General features: G+C 36.7%; 1 protein-coding gene across 3 annotated transcripts in view; it reads right to left on the bottom strand.

Moving 5' to 3' along the window:
- Window positions 1–20,579, bottom strand: part of USP15 (ubiquitin specific peptidase 15) — a 50,720-nt gene that overhangs the window by 19,041 nt on the left and 11,100 nt on the right. For 2 of the 3 annotated variants that reach the window (XR_001861690.1, XM_017733176.1), the window contains exons 4-7: window positions 20,293–20,438; window positions 17,729–17,790; window positions 7,471–7,554; window positions 971–1,115 (exon numbers count right to left, since the gene is read on the bottom strand). Coding sequence is in view for 2 of the 3 variants with exons in the window: in XM_017733176.1 (XP_017588665.1) it covers window positions 971–1,115; window positions 7,471–7,554; window positions 17,729–17,790; window positions 20,293–20,438 (437 nt within the window). In the remaining variant the exon portion in view is untranslated. Of the gene's footprint in view, window positions 1–970; window positions 1,116–4,215; window positions 6,704–7,470; window positions 7,555–17,728; window positions 17,791–20,292; window positions 20,439–20,579 lie in introns of those variants that run through there. The other variant, XM_017733177.1, reaches the window with a different exon arrangement.

Raw genomic sequence — 20,579 nt, 5'->3', positions numbered from 1 at the left:
AACAACTTCATAAACCTAGCTTACAAATGTACCTGAAATTCCTTTTTTACCCAAACAAGCTAAAGAAGGAATGCAACATTTGGGTCGTGTTGTTTTTTTTTTGTTTTTAATTTTACCCAAAGAGATCACAAACATAAACCAGGAACCCTTGTAATGACCAAGGAGGAAAAGAGGGTAACAACTCTGCACCATGCTTGGTTAAGATCTATCATTTTCATACTCAGGAAAATATGTGAACAAGAACTTAAATACACATAAGAGTTTTTTTACAAAAGGCTGCTCCGATGACAAAAAGCGAGTTTGAGAACTAAACAAAGCCAAATGAAACTCCTAGTTCTGATCATTAACCATTCTACAACTGCAGCTTCCATTTAAAATTAAAACACTAAGGTTTCTTCATCTTGGTAGAGTAATAGTAGATATACTAGTATTTCTCTTGCATTCATAGCAAAGACACAAGCTGTGACATTCCTGTAAAATACCTCATCCATGAAACAGCAGCTATTCAGAGAGTAAAGGTCAAAGGAAAATATTTTCCACAGTTCCTGCATGTTAACCTGTACACTAAAAGTACATAATGAGTCAGAAATAAAGGCCCAGTAATCTATCAGTCATATACTTTTTGACACTCTTTTTGGTACTACAACTGCTACTCAAGTGCATTTCAATAGGAAAAGGCAGGTTTTGTGACATATGTGCACGGCAATTATTACAAAAAGCAAAGAATCCCACTTAAAGAGTTCACTCATGTAGAACACTGGTCAAACCTTCTTCTGACATTGATCATTATGAACGCAGCTACGTAAATCAACTTTTAAAGTATTCCAATAAAGATGCATTATTTCCTCACTTTTAATCCTATCCCACTACTTAGCAGGATCTCTAACTATTAGTTTTGAAATATGACAAAATAAAACAAGATACTATTTTCAACTAATAAGACTAGCTGATTTTATTTTAAAGTACATACCTGAATTGCTGAATTCATGAAACATGTATTCCCCAAGTTACTCAGGCCACACAGGCCTGGCTGCTCATTGTGTCTTCCTGGCTCTGAATAATCATAATTCTTATAAGCAGTATATGACGGGAGACAATAGTTTGAATTTTTCACACTGTAAGAAAACAAGACATCTTTCACAATGTAAACATGTACTCTCTAGTACTTTAAAACATACAAGTACTTTATAAACTTAAATGATTAAAAATGTTAAACTAACTTCTGTGTACAAGTAAAGATTTAAAACACTTCACTTTTGTAATAACATTAATGTCAATTTAAAAGTCACCTGTGCAAACAACCAAAATCAAACATACTGCAGTAACTGCAATTATTACATCCCTACCCCTTTTTAATAGGAGCAGCTTCACAGCTTACTCTATTCTTCATTGCTCCATCATATTTAATACACTCAGACTTTAGACACCACCAGCAGCAATCAATCATTTACATTCCTTTTGCATCCTGCTACTGCAAGAGTGAGGTCGGTGGGAATGGGAATGCAGAGTTACAGGTGAAAGCTGAGATTTCCAAGGCCACTGTGGCATAGCTGCTTCACTGCATCAGACAGTCTATTTATAGCTTCCCTGCTAGGACAGCACAATCCAGCATGCAAATGCAGAAAAGCCTTGAGAGGTAAAGGAATGCGCAAAATGCCTTGCAACAACTTCAATATAAATCTATGATGTATCTGTTTGGAGAAACTGGAGAAGATTGAAATAGGCAAAATGATAGTATTTAAAACAATTTGTTTCCAGATGAAATACAAAAGTGTCAAATATAAACTAACCCTCAAAACCGTCAAGCAAGCATATCTGAGAACACTAGAAAGGCAAATAAGAGATGTTCTGTAATATGTTAGAAAAAACCAAGCAACCACAAAGGTTTAACCTTTTCAGGCACTGATTGTAATGAAATCTGTGTGACAGCAGCTTTGGCTAAAGTTCAGTATTTCTGCAGCTACTAAGCATCATTCACATTAAACGCAACATGAACAAAAATTTGAAAGTCAGTTGCTAAGAATAAGGAAAAATATGCACTGCAAAGAATCAATCCTGATAAATGAGATTTACAGTTGCAAAGTCTAAGAATGCAAGTGCCCAATGGTTACACTCCAGCCATTACTCCTGAACAATACCATGCTCTTTACTGAACTCCAACTGTCCCCTCAGTGCACAACTACTCACTTTTCATAAATACCTGCTGTTTAATCAAGTTATCAAAAATTTCAAACAAAAGGTGATGAAAACTTCTCCCTCTTTCAATGTCTCAGAAATTTCTGCAGTTTATAGCTCCACTGTCCATAAAGGTGCTGTTATCAAACCTTTACATCAGCTCATTTCTTTTTAATAGCTGACTTTCCTATTAGTTCTTCCCTTTTCTATACATACGCCTTTTATCTGCTCTCTGGCTTGCCCCTAAACTAGCTAAGAGGTATTGTGTTTACTGGTCATTCTCAATGAATAAAAACCATTGTAAAGTTAATGTTCACCCACGTATGACAGATTCCCAGGAAAAATTACCTTCCATCTCCCTTTGCAGTTGCAGCCCAGTCACTGCAGTGAACTCCAATCCCCTCAAGCTGGCAAGCCTCAGTTCCCCCACGAATCAAAACCACAAGCTTGCCACTGGTGCTAATGCAACCCCCACAATATAACCAACCCAACAGTGCACAGCAGCAACAGAAATGCACACGTACAGGGTACACAACAAGCTTCTACTTTCAGCCTTGCTTCCTTCCTACTGCTGTCCTTACCTGACTTAAAGATAACACTTTTCACACAGTTAACAAAAAAGAAATCTCTTTGAAATTTAGGAGATGTAGGGGTAATGAACTGATTGAATTTAATTCTTCTGGGGATTTTCATTCTTACTTCCCCCTCTGCAGCTTTCCCCCCCTTCACGAACTGCCAGCTTTGGAGGGACACTAGGAAGCTAAGGAAATGCAACTGGTATTTTTTGGCTGCAGTTTATTCATGTGAAAGATTTTCTCAAATTAGCTGAGTACCATGACAATAACTTAGTGCAAGATAATTGCAGTGCAGATAGATGCAGTGTGCATTTGCTCTAAGGGACAAACTGTCAGTTTACTTCTCAAAAGGGAAAGACATTTCTGAGCTCTTTCATCTCCAGTACTGGCCCACAGAAATATATTTGAGGGGTTTCGAGAATAAGGTTACCACTCATACTGTGAATCAGGTCTATTAATATATTTTTCTTTCATGGTTCTATGATATTTTATCAAAACATATCCTACAAAACACAGTGCCTACTGCATGCAGGATACTAGGAGATCTCTACAGCTCTATCAGACTGCAAACTTTAGTTGTAAAAGAATGATTTTTATTTAAATTACATTGTTGCTTTGCTTTTTATGCTTTTGAGCTGGATGAAAAAGAAATCATTAACAGTAAACAGCAGATAGCTAGCAAGGGAAAGCAAGCAAAGATGCAAGGTAAGTCTACATGAATTTCATTCAAACAGAAATATCCTAGAAAAAGTAACTTGTGCTAACTGTGTGTCCCCAAGCCTCCAGGTGCTTTTCCTGCAAAACTTTCCCACCTTTAATGAAGGAACAATGCAGAGAAAAGCAGAGGGGTAGTACTATGATAGGCCAGTCAAGTAAGAGCAGTAACAGGAAAGAAACACTGATAGTTCTTAGAAAAAACTGCTTCACAGAAGGCGAGATTTGAAAACATGAAACCATCTTCAGACCCTTGAACAGAGTTCTTGAAATGGCAAAAATTGTAAAGGAGGTTTCCAAATGAGATTTTATTATCTGTAAATCTATACATTTTGAATTGCATGTACTAGATCTAAAATGACTGATTTGTACTGTCTGTATGTGCCTTTAAGCATCAAAGCAGCTCTCAAATGGCAGTGATGGACCCAGAGCACTCATTGTACAGCCGGAGTTCTGGGGAGCATGGATTTTCAACAGAGAAGACTAGAAAAGCATCACTAGCTTTGGAAAAGACGTAATTTGACAGTGGAATGCCATATACCAACAGGTATGTAACACATGCTGCAAAAGGAATTTGAGTGGCAAGAAGGAGCCCAGAAAATTAGAAAGTTTGGAAGACTTACTGAGCTCTGTAATATTTCTACCATCTTAATGCACTGCCAATGTGTTTTTGTGACCAGCCACTTTAAGAAACCTGTTATCAGGTTTCATCAGATTTTAGAGATACCTGAAGTAGCAGGAGAGGCCCATGTCACAACACAAAGATTACTATCTTTATTTTTGATCATTATCATTGTCTGGAGAGCAAAAGATAACATTTTAATCTATTTAAATTGCCTTTGTCATAATATTTGGTTATGTGTCAGGTACAACATGAAGAAACTGTTTCTAGAGGCAATGTACTGTAATTAACACTTGCACTTCTTGGAATAAGCATATTGAAATATATGAAGCATGTGAACAAAGCTGCCAGCTGTCCATTTTGACAGGCTGACACTACTAAATGATGCAAACTACTCATTTCAGGAGCCTAAAGCAATGGTTACATATGAAACAAACAGAAAAACTTTTCACTTAATTCCCCAAGCAAAATCCCTGTTCAGGTGTTTTTAATCCCCATCCCACATAATTTAAAAAACACCATATGTGATATAAAATGTCTTGCTTTATTAACAGCAATAAACAGAAATTCCAGTAAGACCTAAAAAATGTGTGTCTCTCCCTGCTCTTCTGAATCCACTAACACATATTACGCTAATCCTCCTATGTTATTCCTTCAACAAGACCACCTGTAAAGGCAAAAGAACACCAGTGATCAATTATTTGGAATCCTCCATTCCATCAAATGTAAACTCACATTTACAGAAATGAAGGCTTCAGACTGGATAAAATTTGCACAAGCTATTTCTGATATCTAATGTATGACTACCTCAACACACGATTAAATATCTACCAATTTGAGGCTTACTCTTACACAGAACACCTCCTGGATTAGAAAAACATTACAGAAATGTGTACCATACCAAAAAAAAACCTGATACTTTCAGATTTTTAACATAATTTGTACTCTATAGGTGAGCACTAGTTATTGCAAAAGCAGGCTTGCAATGACTAGTATTTATGACCCTTAATACACACAACATGTTGTTTACTTTTTCTGCCTTATAAATCATCTTTGTCAGTTAAAATTATCTTCAAAACAAATGCTGGTATTTCCTTTAGAGTCACAGCACCTCATGCCCATGTGGAGATGCCAACAGATCCTAGAACGCCACATAAGTATAATTTCACTATTGCACAAAGGACAATGTGCAATATAAGAGACAATAAGGCAGAAGCATGGAAATAAATTCCAGACAAAGCTGACATTAAGTAGTTAATTAAGAAAAATAACGAAGATAGTATTAATTAATGAAAAAGAAGTGCTTTCTTAGACAAGGACATATTTACAAAAAGAATGGAACGTTCTTAACCCAGAATTACATAATACAAATAAATACAGAGATACATCTTTCCATTCACTATTTGAAGCCAAAAATTCTTAATGCAAAACTATGTACTTTAAAGTACAAAGTGTATTAATGGATACGACTTCATCACTGAACATACACTCTGAGAGAAGTGCTGCTAAAGATTCATATGCATTACATCTTGTATTGAATGGTTAATTTTTGATTTATAAAATATTTTAAAGTCATCATAATTGGATTATTGCATTTTAAGGAAAACCATATACTTCTGCACTGAATATCTGTCTTATGTAACATCCAGATGTACTGTGTTTTGATATACAAGAGAAAACTGACTGGTACTTCATAATACTACAGAGTACATGTACCTATTAACTGATTTACAAATTAAGTTATAGTTAAATCACTTAAAAGGACCAATTCCGTATCAAATCTGAAATTTATATGACTTCCTTTTAAATACGTATTTCTGTTGAAAATCATAAATTGTAAAATAACAACAAACGAACAAACACCTTCAAACCCCAGAATTTTTCCTTTAAGTTCTAAAAGCTCACATTTTGGCTCCAAAATAAACCAAGAAATAAAATCAGGTAAATCATGTGAACAAACTATCTTTAAAAGCTGCAAGAGCTGGCAACAGGTTTCATAAGTGCCTCCAAAACATAACTACATCACTAGCAAAAAGCTAATGTAAAAAAAAAAAAAAAAAAAAAAAAAAAGAGAAAATAAAAAAGCCTTTATGGCTTGATTTAAAATCACGGCTCCCTAGAAAAAAGTAACTGTTAAGTGTTGGGGTTTGGCAATACCACTGCATTTTGCTTAAACACTAGGAGAAGAAGAGATTAGTTCTCAGCTAGGGGCTCAGCTCTGATCAAGTAACTTTTTGCACAATCATAGATAAAATACTCTTCTTATTTACTACACATTCACACACAGAGTACAATAGACTGCAGTTAAATACACAGATTTCAACTGTTCAACAGTGAGAGTTGGGGCTACTCACAATTGGTAGAAGCACAAGTGACACTTCACCCCTTAGGAAAAATCACTTCTGAGAAGTGCAGTATTTAACTGTAAGATATTGTATATTTAATATTTATGTCACCTTTTTAGTATTTAACATCTTCAAATGTGATCACAAAATGCATGTTTAGAAAAATATTAAAAATTTCAATGAATTGTAAGAATAAGGCTCTTCAACTTCCCCCAGCTTGCATTAAAGATGAGTGCTCTCTGGTTTCAAGCATTTGAAAGATGCTCCATTATCTGTTAAAGTGAAATAATTCCATGTTTTTCTATATTCACCAACTTTTTTTACAGTTGTGCACAGTAACAACAACAGAAAAATTACACAAAAAGTTGGCCAATGCAATATGAAAGCTCTTCTTTTAGAGTTTTATCACATTATTTATTAAACTTCTAACTCGGAATATAAAGGAGAAAGCACGTAAAAGTGAGAAGTCTCTTACTAAGCCTTTGTTCATTGTAATAGTCAAGCACACTTAGCCTGATCTCTCTCCAGTCCTCTAGCACTAGTAGAAGAAGCAGAAGTTAAGTTGCTGGGTACATTACAGCTAATACAATTCAGCTGTTATGATTTGAAATCAAAGTGTGATGTCACATATGCTGCTCTAATACCTTGGAAGCAATAAACAAGGGAAAACCTGATCACCATAAAGATAAGTACTTTATACTTTTCTCGTTCTCCAGTTAAATTCAGCCAGGACAGTAATAACAACAATGTATTTTTAGAATGATAAACTCTAAATGAAGTCTATACGTTTTCTTACAAAACCCAAAATTCTTTTCAGTGTCTTCCCTGCTGAAGAGTAAGAGTTACAAACATCTCTAATGTTGTTTCATTTCTTTGTGTCAGCATTACCTACACTATGAAATAGTAACCAGTAACAATTCACAAGCCAAATATTGCAAAGCAATTCAAAATCCTTAAGCTAGGAGGTATAAAACATCGAACTTTGTTTCTATCACACTGGGGTGATTAATTAAATAATGTTTTAAGGTATATTGCTTACTTTCTGTTGTTCATGTTGTTATAATTATTTGATAGAGATGGAGAGATCTTTGGTAAAGTTGAGAAATTGGATGCACCTGGGGACCTTTAAAAATATGAAAATGAGAAATTAGACAAAAATGCTGAGACATTAAAAACTATGAAAGAAAGATAACAAATGAACAAAGCAGATAAACAAGCATGGAAAAGAAATACTTTTTAAAAAGTGGGCAAAGCACTAAAAATACCCAGGACATGCAGCCCTCAGAATCTGTCTTTTAAAACTTGAAATGTTTCACAGTACTTAAACTTCCATAATTTCTTGAAGAAACAGAGCTATTAAAAACCAAAAGAAACCACAGGCCACTGTACTAAAAAAATTGTTTTCAGCTTATAGTACAACTGTAGATATTCTGATGTTCTAAAACTTGAAATGTTAAGTTCCTAATGTAGGAATTTTATTAAAATTTAATTTCAAACTAAATGGATGTTGAGATGAGATACAAAAATGATTAAGATAAATACTTCAAGGTTACTTTAACAGCAGCATGGAACCATTTAGTTAAAATTGTCTCAGTAATACTGTTAGAAAACTTCAGGATATTATGCACAATACAAAATTTTTAAAAAACTTTTTTTTTTGCCAAAAGTAGAAGCATTATATCACTTATCCCCATGGTTTAAGACACTACTTTAAAATACAAGAAAACTGATTATTTTCATCAGTCTTCTCACAAAGACCTCTGAATATAACAACTAAATATGATATTTACAACTAACTTGCAGTGTATTTTTCTTTCCTTGAGCAAATCTTACAGGTAAGCAAGGAAAAGACAGAATACTCAAAGGAGTTCATGTACCCTCCTGTTTTTGTGGGCCCTATGTTAACTCCAACTGAATTGGAGTTCCAGATGTCATTGAAAAGCTTTGAAATACAGATCACTGTATTAAGAGAAGAACTTCTGCATGCTCAGGACTTTTTAAGCACCTTTTAAGAACTAAACTCTTAGGGAAATAAACATTTTTACACTGGAAATTTCCCCAAGTATATATTCACAGTTATTTTCAACTTTCTATTAATAAACTTTCTCCAAAAGAAGAGTTGCTGGGGAAAGGGAACCTCCATCCACACTGCTCACACCAGTTTGATGCCAGAGCTTGCAAGAGCTGCCGCCCAGAGCCTGGAGAGGGTTTGCAGGTCAGGACGAATGAACCTGAAGTACAGCACAAAAGAATTCCAGCCACTGCAGCCAGCACTCTTCTTCAGCTTCACTGAGGGCCCGACTGAAATACCTCCATGCAAATGTACAAGCATGGGCAAAAAACAAGAGGAGCTGGAGATGTGCATATGACTGTAGGGGTACGATCCTCTGCCATCACTGGCAAATAAGTGGTGGGATGGCTACTATGTCTGGAGTGTTGGAATGAAAGGACATAGGCTATTTAGGAAGGATAGGCAGGGGAACCTCTTGGGAGCTCCTCTAAGGGATCCATGATCCCTGATGCATAAGGATTAAAGGGAGGGCAGGGACAGGCAAGATTATAGTGGGGGTCTGCTATGGGCCACCCAACCAGGAAGACCAAGGAGGTGATTGGTGACAGCCAACATGCTGTCAACTAAGGGCAAATCTTGCCAGAGAAATTTGGTGGCATTCTAAAACAGGGTTAAAGAGGTGGATGAGGGAAGACTGACATCATCAGTCTAGACTTCTGCGAAGCATTAGACACTGTCTCTAAACTGGAGAGACACCAATTTGACAGATGGACCACTTGGTGAATAAGGAACTGGCTGGGCAGTTGCACTCAAGGAGTTGTACTCAACGAATCAGTGTCCAAGTGGAAACCAGTGGTGTTCCTTAGGGGTCAGTACTGGGACCAGTGCTTCTTGGCAGTGACATGGACAGTGGGATTAGTGCATGCTCACCAAATTTGTTGACACCAAGCTGTGTTGTGTGGTTGACGCGCTGGAGGAAATGGATGTCATCCAGAGGGACCTAGCTTGAGAGATGGGCTGATACAAACTTTATGAGTTCAACCATGACAAATGCAAGGTCCTGCACTTGGGTCAGGGCAATCCCAATCGCAAGCACAGGCTGGGCCAAGAATTAATTGAAAGCAGCCCTTAAGAGAAAGAACTGGGGGTGTTGGTGGATTAGAAGCCCAACATAACTCAGCAATGTGAGCCCACAGCACAGAAAGCCAACTATACCCTGGGCTCCATCAAAAGCAGCGTAACCAGCAGGGCAGGGGAGGGGATTCTCCCCCTCTGCTTTGCCATCATGACATCCCATCTGGAGTGCAGTGTTCATCTCTGGGGCCACCAGCATAAGGACATGAACTTGTTGATATGAGTCCAGGACAGGGCCACAAGACGATCAGAGGGCTGGAATATTTCTCCTATGAGCAGACTGAGAGAGTTGGGGCTGTTAAGTCCAGAGAAGAGAAGGCTCTGGGGAAACTTTAGTGCAGCCTTTCAGTTCCTAAGAGGGCTATGAAAGGGAGAGGAACTTTTTACAAGGGCATGTAGTCATTGGACTAAGGGGGAATGACTTCAAACTGAAAGAGAGTAGGTTTAGATTAGATATTAGGAAGAAATTCTTCTCTGTGAGGGTGGTGAGGAACTGAAACAGGTTATGCAGAGAAACTGCGGATGGCCCATCCCTGTAAGTGTTTGAGGCCACATTGGATGAGGCTCTGAGCAACTCAGTCCAGTTGAAGATGCCCCTGCCCATGGCAGGGGATCAGCTTTTGAGGTCCCTTCAAACCTAAACCATTCTATGTATCACCACATCAAGAACATGTTAGTTAATTCTTCAAGTGTTCATATCAACATTCACAAAGCTTCCCTGTAATTTCCTTTATCAATCTAAACCCCTCTCTTTGAATATTATCTTCAAAGAAGTAAAATACACAGACTGTGTCCACAAAAGATACCTAACCAAAGTCAGTTTAACCCCATTTAAATCCAAGACAGAAGTTAAACTATGGCATTTACACATGTAATTATTTTAGAAGAAGCTATTTGATCTGAATAATTTTCAACTGAAATTGAACTTTTCAAAACAAATTTGAAGCTTTTATATGATTTAAACCAAATTAAAATGCAATACAGTTTTAAATTTTAAAACTCAACGTATAATTGCAGTATATAAAAGCTAAAAGAAACCAGAATAAGCCACATAAAGGTCTACATAATCAGTAAATGGCTTGCTTCTCAAAAGCAGGAGTAAACCAAATTCTCAACATAGCTACAACAGTAGCAGAAACTAACAGATAGTTTTGAAAAGTAACTTTTAATGATGTAACTAACAAACCCCACAAAATTATTTATTATAATTTAGCATCTTAACAGTCCAGCAAAAGACAGGTTAATAAACCCACTTCACTGTATTATGCTGAAATAAATGGTAACTCACATTAGATATTGAACTGCCCACATACTTCATTAACACTACAGTTAAACTGTACTAGAATTCCCCTAATGACCAACAGCAAGGAGATAAATACAGACATGAGGAAAAACAACTGCAGATAGAACAATCTTTTTTCCACTGTAGTCATCCAGACTGACTGGATCAGGATAAAGAAAGGCAGATAAGACTTTTTTTGACAACTGGAAAGAAGCCTAACATTCACAGGCCCTAGTCCTTACAGCAGACCTGCTGGTGAGACAACATAGGGCACAAAAAAAACGCAGGAAGGTTCTGAGATGCAATGATGACAACTTTCTGATGCAGGTGACTGAGGAGCCAACAAGGAGAGATTCTCGGCTGCATCTGATACTTAAAACTAAGGAGGAACTAGTTGGGAATGTGAAGGCTGGGGCCTTGGCCAAAATGACCTTAAGATGGTGAAATCTGAGATCCTGAGAGAGCATGGCAGAAAGCAGGAGCACAGCCCTGGATTACTGCAGAGCAGACTTTAGCCTTTTTAGGGATATGATTGGAAAAGTTCCATGGGATACAGCCCTGGAGAGAAGAGGGGGCCCTAACAGAGCTGGCTGATATTCACAGAATCATTTAGGTTGGAAAAGACCTCTAAGATCATTTAAGTCCAGCCTTTCAAGGACCATCTCCTCTATGCTCAGGAATGGTCCAGTCAGAGAACTAGAAAATCAAGCAAAGGCAGCAGGAAACATGAATGGATGAACAAGGAGATTTTGACCCAACTTGGATGAGAAAGTGTATGAGTGAAAGCAGTGGTAGATACCTTGTTTAACCAGCCTGATGGTAATCACTTCATAGAAGGCTATCTTGGCACATGAGGGGGAAGCAATGGGTGTGGTTTATCTCAATTTCCTTAAGTCTTTTGACAGTGTCTCCTGCAACACCCTCATAGACAAGTACATGAAACATGGGTTACATTAAGTGTACAGTGAAATGGACTGAAAACCATTCAATCCTACCCCTGGAGGGGCCAGTGACCAAATGGAAAGCAGCTTGGCAGGGAACCACCTGGGGTTCTGCTGGACAAGAAGCTGAACGTGAACGAGCAGTGTGTCCTTAGGCCAAACACCTTGGCCCAGTGTGCTACACTGGGAAAAGCACTGCCAGCAGGTCAAGGGAGGTGATCCTTCCTGTCCACTCAGAACCGGCTAGAGACACCTGGAGTGCTGGGATCCCTTCTGGGCTCCCTAGTACCAGAAAGATAGGGACATTCTGGAGCAAGACTAGTGAGACACTACAAAGGTGCAGCATTTGACATGTGAAGAAGCTGAGAGAGCTGGGACCGTTCAGCCTGAAGAAGAGAAGGCTCCAGAATAATCTTATCACTTGTATAAATACCCAATGGAAGGGAATTAAGGAGATGGTGCAAGAATCTTCTCAGTGGTGCCCACTGAAAGGACAAAAGTCTATGGGTATAAAAGAAAATAAATAAAATTCCATTTGAACATGAAATATGCCTGGATATGGTCCCAGGCAATCTGCACCAGCTTCTGATGCTTTGAGTAAGGGAACTAGGTGAGACTGTCTCAAGAGGTCCTTCCATCATCAAAGACTCTTTTCCTTGTTAGCTGATTGGGCTAACACACAATTTTAAAGCCAGCTTTAGTTAGACTTTTCTCTTCTTACAAACCCTAATTCAGCTAATCATACTTCTTCGGGGAATTTGCAGTAAAAAAGGTTGATATTTTAACATTCATCAATCAAAAAATTAATGATCAGTACATGCATTTGTTAAGAGTTTTTCAACCCTCTACTAATTCATGTTAATGAACATGTTTGTTAAACTAATTGAAAATGTCTGTTGAACATTACTGATGTTTACCCACAGGAGCACAGACACATGGTTATCACAAGTTACTATTTTTCGGCAAATGGCAGTCCAGTTTTTGACTGGCAAACAAGCTGACAGCTCTTGCTTATACAATTTAAGACATCAGAGTAAGTCCCCAGTTAGAATTGTGGTGAATAGAGCTCTTTCTCACAGAAAAGTCAGTAGAAAGGCATGCCTGTCCGCATATCAATTGCTTCAGGGAAAAAACCCCCTCATTTCAGTATACACAATTTTTCCTTTGGAGATTCATGGATATATTTTCCTAAAAAACTTGGATAAACAGGCATTATATTATTTTAAAAAGGACTGCTAGGCATCTTTTATCCATTTTTTTCCTCCTCTTAACAAACATTATGGGGTCCAACCCAGTAACGGAGAAGAATCAAGAAAGGGCCTTTAATGCTCTTCCAAGGCAAAAAGGCATACAGTTTGAACCAGAAAAAAAAAGTTAAAAAATTTTCTATGTGAAAAGTATTGTATGAAAATTAATTATTATAAGAAGAAAAAGAAATAAGCTATGAATGTGTACTGCCTCACACTTCTGTACGGTCAAAAAAACCCCTAACCAACAATATATTCCCTTTCACACACAAAAATTGCTTTAAAGTTAACAGCAGGCCACCTGTAAATTATGTTAAGTAGCCAGCTATTTGATTAGGATGACTGAATCCACAGTGAATCTAAAAAACAGAAGTTTTATTAGATTAATGAAATCCATTGCTTTTATTATATATACAGAGATATAGATTGACAGGTAATAAAAAAAAAAAATCTTAGTTTTTTACCATATAGAAAGCATTTTTAAAGAATTAGATGAAACCAGTAGATTAAAAACTTGTTTTTAAGTTTTCTAAAAAACCCCAGCTACAACACCTCTTTAAAATTAGAGGGAAATAACCTACTAGTTTATAGGGTTTTTGTATGCTTCCCTAACTTGCTTTTATATTTGCATACAAATAGGTAACAACTTCTTAACAGAAAACTAACAGAAATCCTGTCCTGGGTATTCAACTGGTAACCCACGGAATGTCAAAACTTGAGTTCCTTGCTTCTCTGTAAGTTTTACAATCACAGATTGGCTGAAAGGTTTTAAGTGATGAACAGTTTTTCCTAAACACAAGTAACTTGATTTTGTAGTACAGTTCCTTAAGTAACTTGAACTACAACCTTAGACCCTTTTTTTAATATATCTTAGTTTAAAACACCATCTTGACAATAATAAACCATTCAAACAGATTTAGTTATTTTTCCTGCCTGCAGAATAACTTCCCATATAAAGACACTGATTAAAAAAAAAAAAAAGTCTGCACACAGATAACAAGTCTTCATTCAAATACTGGGATCAGCAGCAACTAAGCTACCAAAACAGCTGGGATCTGTATGTTTATGTAAGTTTGTCACATGTATGACACTGAGGAGACATGTTAGTCAGCTACTCACAGACATGTTAAGTACAAAAGAAATTTTCTGCAAAAATGATAATGACTGCTAAGTAATATCTCTTTTGGGAGCAATGACATTTAAGACATTACAGGAAAAAGAAAGTTTCACAGAAATCAACCTCTCAGAGCAAAAAACATGCCAGTAGCTGATACAAACAACCCCTGAGAAAGCCAAAAATCCAGCTATTCTTAAACCTGACTGACCCTGTGAACAATTTAAGAATGTATACCACATTCAGATACTTTCAGACAAAAATCCCAAGACTCACAAACATTTTATGCAGCATTAAAACATGATACAATAGCAGATATTAAATCACGCAGAGTTTTTACAGTGGATGTTGCGATTACTTCCAAAATTAATTAAATTCAGAAGTTAGAAGAACAGTACACATAGAAGAAATGCGAACAGTGACAAATTTGAACACAGAGCGGAAATTAAGTTGCACAGCATGGTCTCTGCTTCTATATGAAAAGGATCTCACACTTTAAACCGCTCCTTTCTAATTTCAAAAGAAGAGACAATTGTGATGATAATCTTTTTTTCTTGTAAGAATTCATTATACTTGTAAGAAAAAGAGAATTATCATTGTCGAAAGTGTTCCTTCCTATACTGAACTGAGGTCCCAACCTGGCCACTTTCGAAGTAAATAAGTTATTTTCTTGCAGAAGAAGCTCACACCTTTAACATCTTTCTCATGAAAAACTGCCAGCATTCATCACCAGTTGTAGGAATACAGAAAAATTGCCAAAAGAAGTAAACAATACAAAAATTGCTGTTACACTTCTGCTAAAAAGAGGCGGGGAAAATGTGCAGAACATCTTTCCATCTTACTGTTTCTCATTTTCAACTGTCACAACGTATCTTCTGTTGCCATTCTGACAGACCTCAAAAGGCTGGAAAAACGAGCAAACAGGAATCTCATGAAGTCCACCCAAGGGAAATGTGAAGGCCTGCACCTGTGGAGGAACAATCCCAGGAACCAACACACGGGGAGGAAGAGGGGGTGTGGGCAGATGACTGAATGGAAAGCAGCTTGGCAGGGAACCACCTGGGGTTCTGCTGGACAAGAAGCTGAACGTGAACAAGCAGTGTGTCCTTAGGCCAAACACCTTGGCCCAGTGTGCTACACTGGGAAAAGCACTGCCAGCAGGTCAAGGGAGGTGATCCTTCCTGTCCACTCAGAACTGGCTAGAGACACCTGGAGTGCTGGGCTCCCCAGGACCAGAGAGACAGAGATATCCTGGACCAAGTTCAGTGAGACACCACACAGGTGATCAAGGATTGCAGCATCTGACCTCTGTGGAGAGGCTGAAAGCTGAGACCATTCAGCCTGGAGAAGAGAAGGCTCCAGAGTGATATTATCAACATGTATAAATAACCAGTGGGAGGGAATGAAGAAGATGGAGCAAGACCCTTCTCAGTGGTGTCCACTGAAAGGAGAAGAGGCAATGTGCACAAACTGAAGCACATGCAATTCTTTCTAAATGTAAGAAATTTTGTTTCAAAATAGGAGTTAACAAACAGTGGAATAGGTTTACAGGAAGGCTGTAGAGCCTTCATCCTTGGACATGCTCAAAACATAACTGGACACAGTCCCAAGCAATCTGCTGTAGGTGACCTGTCTTTGAGCAAGTGGGCTGGACCAGAGAATCTATGGAGATGCCTTCCAACTTCAACAATTCTGTGAATCTGTAGAAAAGCTTAGCTCATGTTCTGAAATGATCCTGCCTTTTCAAGCTTTACAGTCTTTCATGCTTTCCAATATTCTACATTTTGACATTTCTAAATATGGCCTTTTATACCTTGATGTCAGAATTTGTTTACAATTCGTACTCTTCAAAAAGAAGCAGTACAAAGAGGTAATTTCAGCAGTGTGAGCCAGTGTGTGACCAATGAGAAGGCTGTAGGAAGGTATGTGGATATATGCTGTGATGACAAACTAATACTCCTAATGCATCTCACACAGAAAACTCCAAAGTGTTTACTATTTCTATCCCTTTAAACATTTATTAGATTGTTCATGAAGTTTTAAACAGGTGTAAAAATCTGTCCTATTACTGCCTGTTGACAGTTGCTATTTGAATTCACTAAATTTTGCAAACCTTCAATTTTTACAGTGTATTTGAATATCAAATTCCCAACTTTCTGATAGCTGCCAGATCTCAAAACCATACCCCAACCTCACAGTAAAATTATTCATTCTCATTTGTTGGTTTACTTACAGCCTCCTCTGACACCAGCATTCTCAATTACTATTTCACTTGTCTCCAGATCAAGCATTTTTCAGGAGACATTCTTTAATTTATATACTGCTCCTGAATGCTTTCCATAAAATGGAAAAGAAGTTTGGCAGAATAAAGGCAGATACCATCACCAGAATATTTTCCAACCAAGACTTCCAAAAGAATCCATGACAATGAGTTATGTAAGTTCTTTTAACCTTTGAAATCTGCATCTAAAATTTGACCAAGAATTTAAATTTCTACTAGATGCTTTTTGAGATCAGAGATTAAACTTCAAATACTTAGCATCCCATTCTTTCTATTGCTCCACATTCTCAATCCTTTGTGTTACATCTTGCTAAGCAAGATTATACTGTTTGTACTAATCTTAAACTGAATTCAGACTTCATTAAATAACTTAATAGAAACTAGTGCTCCAAATATAAGTGCTTGAGATAAAAAACCAAAGACAAACACTGTCCTTCAAATGATAAGCAATGATACTATAAAAATGTTTTAGAACAACAGTGACACTTGATTACATGCATGCATATTCTTAAAAGGAATAAACAGAACTTAAAAGAACTTAAACTTTTAAATGAAAGGTATGATCAAGAACCAGCCAACAAAGGCAAAAAACACAGTTAATGATTTGTAAGGCTGACATCATATTAATTAATTGGTTCCAGCTGTTCTTCAAAACCAACAGAACATGATTTAGATACTGGAAATAATATTAGAAATAGTTTATCCATCTAAATGAAGAAAAACACACAAGTCCTTCTATTCACTTGCCACTATCAACGTGCTGTTGATAAACAGCAGTAGGAAAACCAGAAAACAAAACCAACATTGTCCTGCATTAACTGATGACAGCCCAACAAAGAGCAAAAGCCACATGATGGTAATGTAGGCTGCAATTTAAATAAACTTTATGGGTAAATATTGTGCTCTGGAGACAAAAGGAACAAGCTGTCCATGAAAATATTTACATATAAGAAAAATACTGATAAAATATACATATCTGTGTTGACCTAACACACTGTGCTTTGAAACAGAAATCTAAATGAAATAAGCTAAGTTTTACAGTTTTCTACTATGGATTCTTTTTTCATTTTTAAGCAGGATAATATGTATCATTGGTTGAAATCAACAAAGTTAAGCAACCTATATACAGGCATTCACCATTATTATGCTATGTTCTACAATGCATGGCACTTACAACAAATATATTCAGCAGATTTTCAAAATCAAATGCCACTTTTAGAAACTTTTTTTTTTAATAAAACAAAATAATATGTGAAGTTAATCACATGACTGGAATTCATAACTTACTTAGGAGTTGAAGGACCTCTTGGCCATGTTCCATCCTCATTCTTCTGTTCTATCACCAGGACCTACCACCAAAAGTGTAATAAGAAAACTGAAATAAAAATATCAGTAGATTCCTTTCTGTTCCATCTTTTTAGTGGATTTGCTGACATGTGATCAAGAAAAGACTGGTATTTAAATTACTGTTCACTGAGATTCAAGAATATTCCATTATACTCCACATTCTATCCATTAACACTGCACCATCCTCTCTACTTTTTTCACTCCACATATTAATTTGTGCAATTTTGGTCACTTCACTTAATATTTCTATTCCTCTAAAATCCATGGATGGCAAGCCACTTATCTCTCAAAGAGGTCAGAAGATGACCTGCAATGTTTAAATGAATCTATAGAAATCACATGTCTATACAACAGCCCTGTTAAGGAAAGGACATTCCTGAAGGAATTTTGCCTCACACAGATCAGTAAGAAAAAAACCAAACCAAAACACCCAAACAAAACTATTTTCTGCACCAATAGCCTTAAAATCGTACCTGTATGGTTATTCCTGTATGTTTTACCAAAGCATTTATCTAATATTATTTTTTCAACAGGACAGTTGGCTAACAAAATCAATTTTGTTCAATTTGTTATTGGTACAGAAAGGAGTACAGAACACTCAGTCCCAAACACAGGCATCAGGTGTCATTTGAAACTCCTTTGGGTATTTCAGGTATCTGCCCTACACTGGCAGTTATGACACAGGACCTACAAAAAGCTCATGCCTTTTTCTGGATTGACAGCTGAGATATCTAGATCCTTTGAAATGGCAACTAGACTCCAATACTTAAACTGAATCCAACGCCCCACTTCCAATGCAACTAATTCTGCACAACGGTACACCGATGTTTCAGGACTCTAATTAACTGCCATGCTGTGCCTGTATGTGTCCACACAGTGACATAAATTCACATACATACTAATGCTCAAAACCTTGTGTATAAGCCACTTGAAGATGTAATCACATTTTCAGTCTGAATACACAAGAGCATGAGATTGGAAACAAGCCTTCTATCATGACCAGTTTTTTATCAGGAACAGAGCAGACTGCTATCCTTGGTCATTGATGCTGAAAGACTGATTCTGCCATACTTCCTTGACTGGCTCTCAGAGATTAGATTACTAAATAAAACGTAGATTTAGACTGAAGAGTTCAATGGAATCCCTAAAGGCTCACTTCAGAAATCAACTGATAAATTCAAAGCATTAATTTACTCAATTGCATACACTATTATAACTATTAGGTTAGACAGACTGTAATAGTCAGGGTAACTATTACTAGGTTAGGAAGCTCAGCAAGAAAAATAACCGTGTGTGTCAGCAAGTGCAACTGACCAAACACATATGGCCTACCACGACATTTAGCATTTTCAGAAACCGTGGTTAAACTCTGTTTTAAACAGTATTTGTTTTGCTCAAAGTACAAATGTCACCTAGAGACCTTGTCACAGCTTTATGAGACCATGTTTGCTTCATAGTTAATGTTTCACTGGGATAGAGGTAATTTGCAAGTTACATCTTTGATGTGAATCTTTTATGGGAGATGTGGGCTCTTCCAGTAGGACCTATGCATTGTTAAAATTACCTGTGTGACAGTTTAAGTGCATGCAGCATGAAGCTAAAGGACACAATAGTTCAAGCAGCTATTTTGGTGCACTGATTAGCTACCTTCCATGCCATAAAAGAAAACTGAAACACAGCATAAATACTGCTGGTAAGTAGGTTAGAGTCAAATAGTTCAAGGCAAAAGGAAATACTTTAACATAATCTTGACTAAAATTACTGTCATCAAATTTCATCCATCCACATTTGTAGCATGACAGCATGAACTACAGCTCTTGAAAAAACATTCAACTCTATCTGAAGACTGAAGAATCAGTGTAACAATCTGAAAAGTTTTTCTAACAATGCAATTGCTCGATCTGTTTACATTTATATTTTGTAGCTTAACATTTAATGTTTGCTCTTTACATTCATCTGGAAAGGTAAAAAAATTATCTTGTGAGGAATTCCCCTATAAAGTGATGATATTGTCTCATATTAAAGCAGGTTTACAAGCCTCTGTTGTTCTTATCGAAATATTTTCATTTTTTCTAATTTTGTATGTGAAATCTAGACAGTGGAATGTGAGTAGAAGACATTCTTCTAGAATACCTAAAAAGGTCTTCAAATTTTGGGTTTCATTATAGGAACATATCCCAGATCCTAGGAATAATTTTTTATTTCGGATTTTACCAAATTCATGTCAGCAACTTCATAAAATTGGTAAGCATAACATTTAAAATTTAGAAGTATATTTAGAATTTTAGTTTTAATTCACCAAGAGAGTTAAATCTTTAATCCTGAAAACACACACAAAAACTACTTTAATTTCAACAAATTTGTTTATAAAATCCTCTATCCCTAACACCATGTATTAAGAAGCAATTTTCATTTAAAAAGAAGTAAAAATCATTGGGTACAGCTACATTTTCATGAGCAAAAAGAGAAACATATACAAGAAAAGAAATAATATTTCACTGTACCTGTCCCTGGTATAAACCAGCATCCTGTATGGTACTGTCTGGTTTATTCAAAGGTTCAAAAGTATTACTCATGTATTTGTTCCACAATCTGGTCTCTTTTTCCCCTGGAATATTGAAGATTTTTCTTATCTCCTTTTCAATTGTGTCTGTTTTGTAAAGGAGAGAACACAAGTTTAACATTTCAATACACAAACAGCGTAAGGTCAAACAAAGCATCAGAATTCATCTCCTCATACTCAAAATATGAACGAAACTGTAGAAATTACCATGCAACTACATCATTTTGT

This window comes from Corvus brachyrhynchos, unplaced genomic scaffold, assembly GCF_000691975.1.
Source record: "Corvus brachyrhynchos isolate BGI_N302 unplaced genomic scaffold, ASM69197v1 scaffold32, whole genome shotgun sequence".
Classification (NCBI taxonomy): Eukaryota; Metazoa; Chordata; class Aves; order Passeriformes; family Corvidae; genus Corvus; species Corvus brachyrhynchos.
This window is presented reverse-complemented; position numbering and strand designations above follow the sequence as displayed.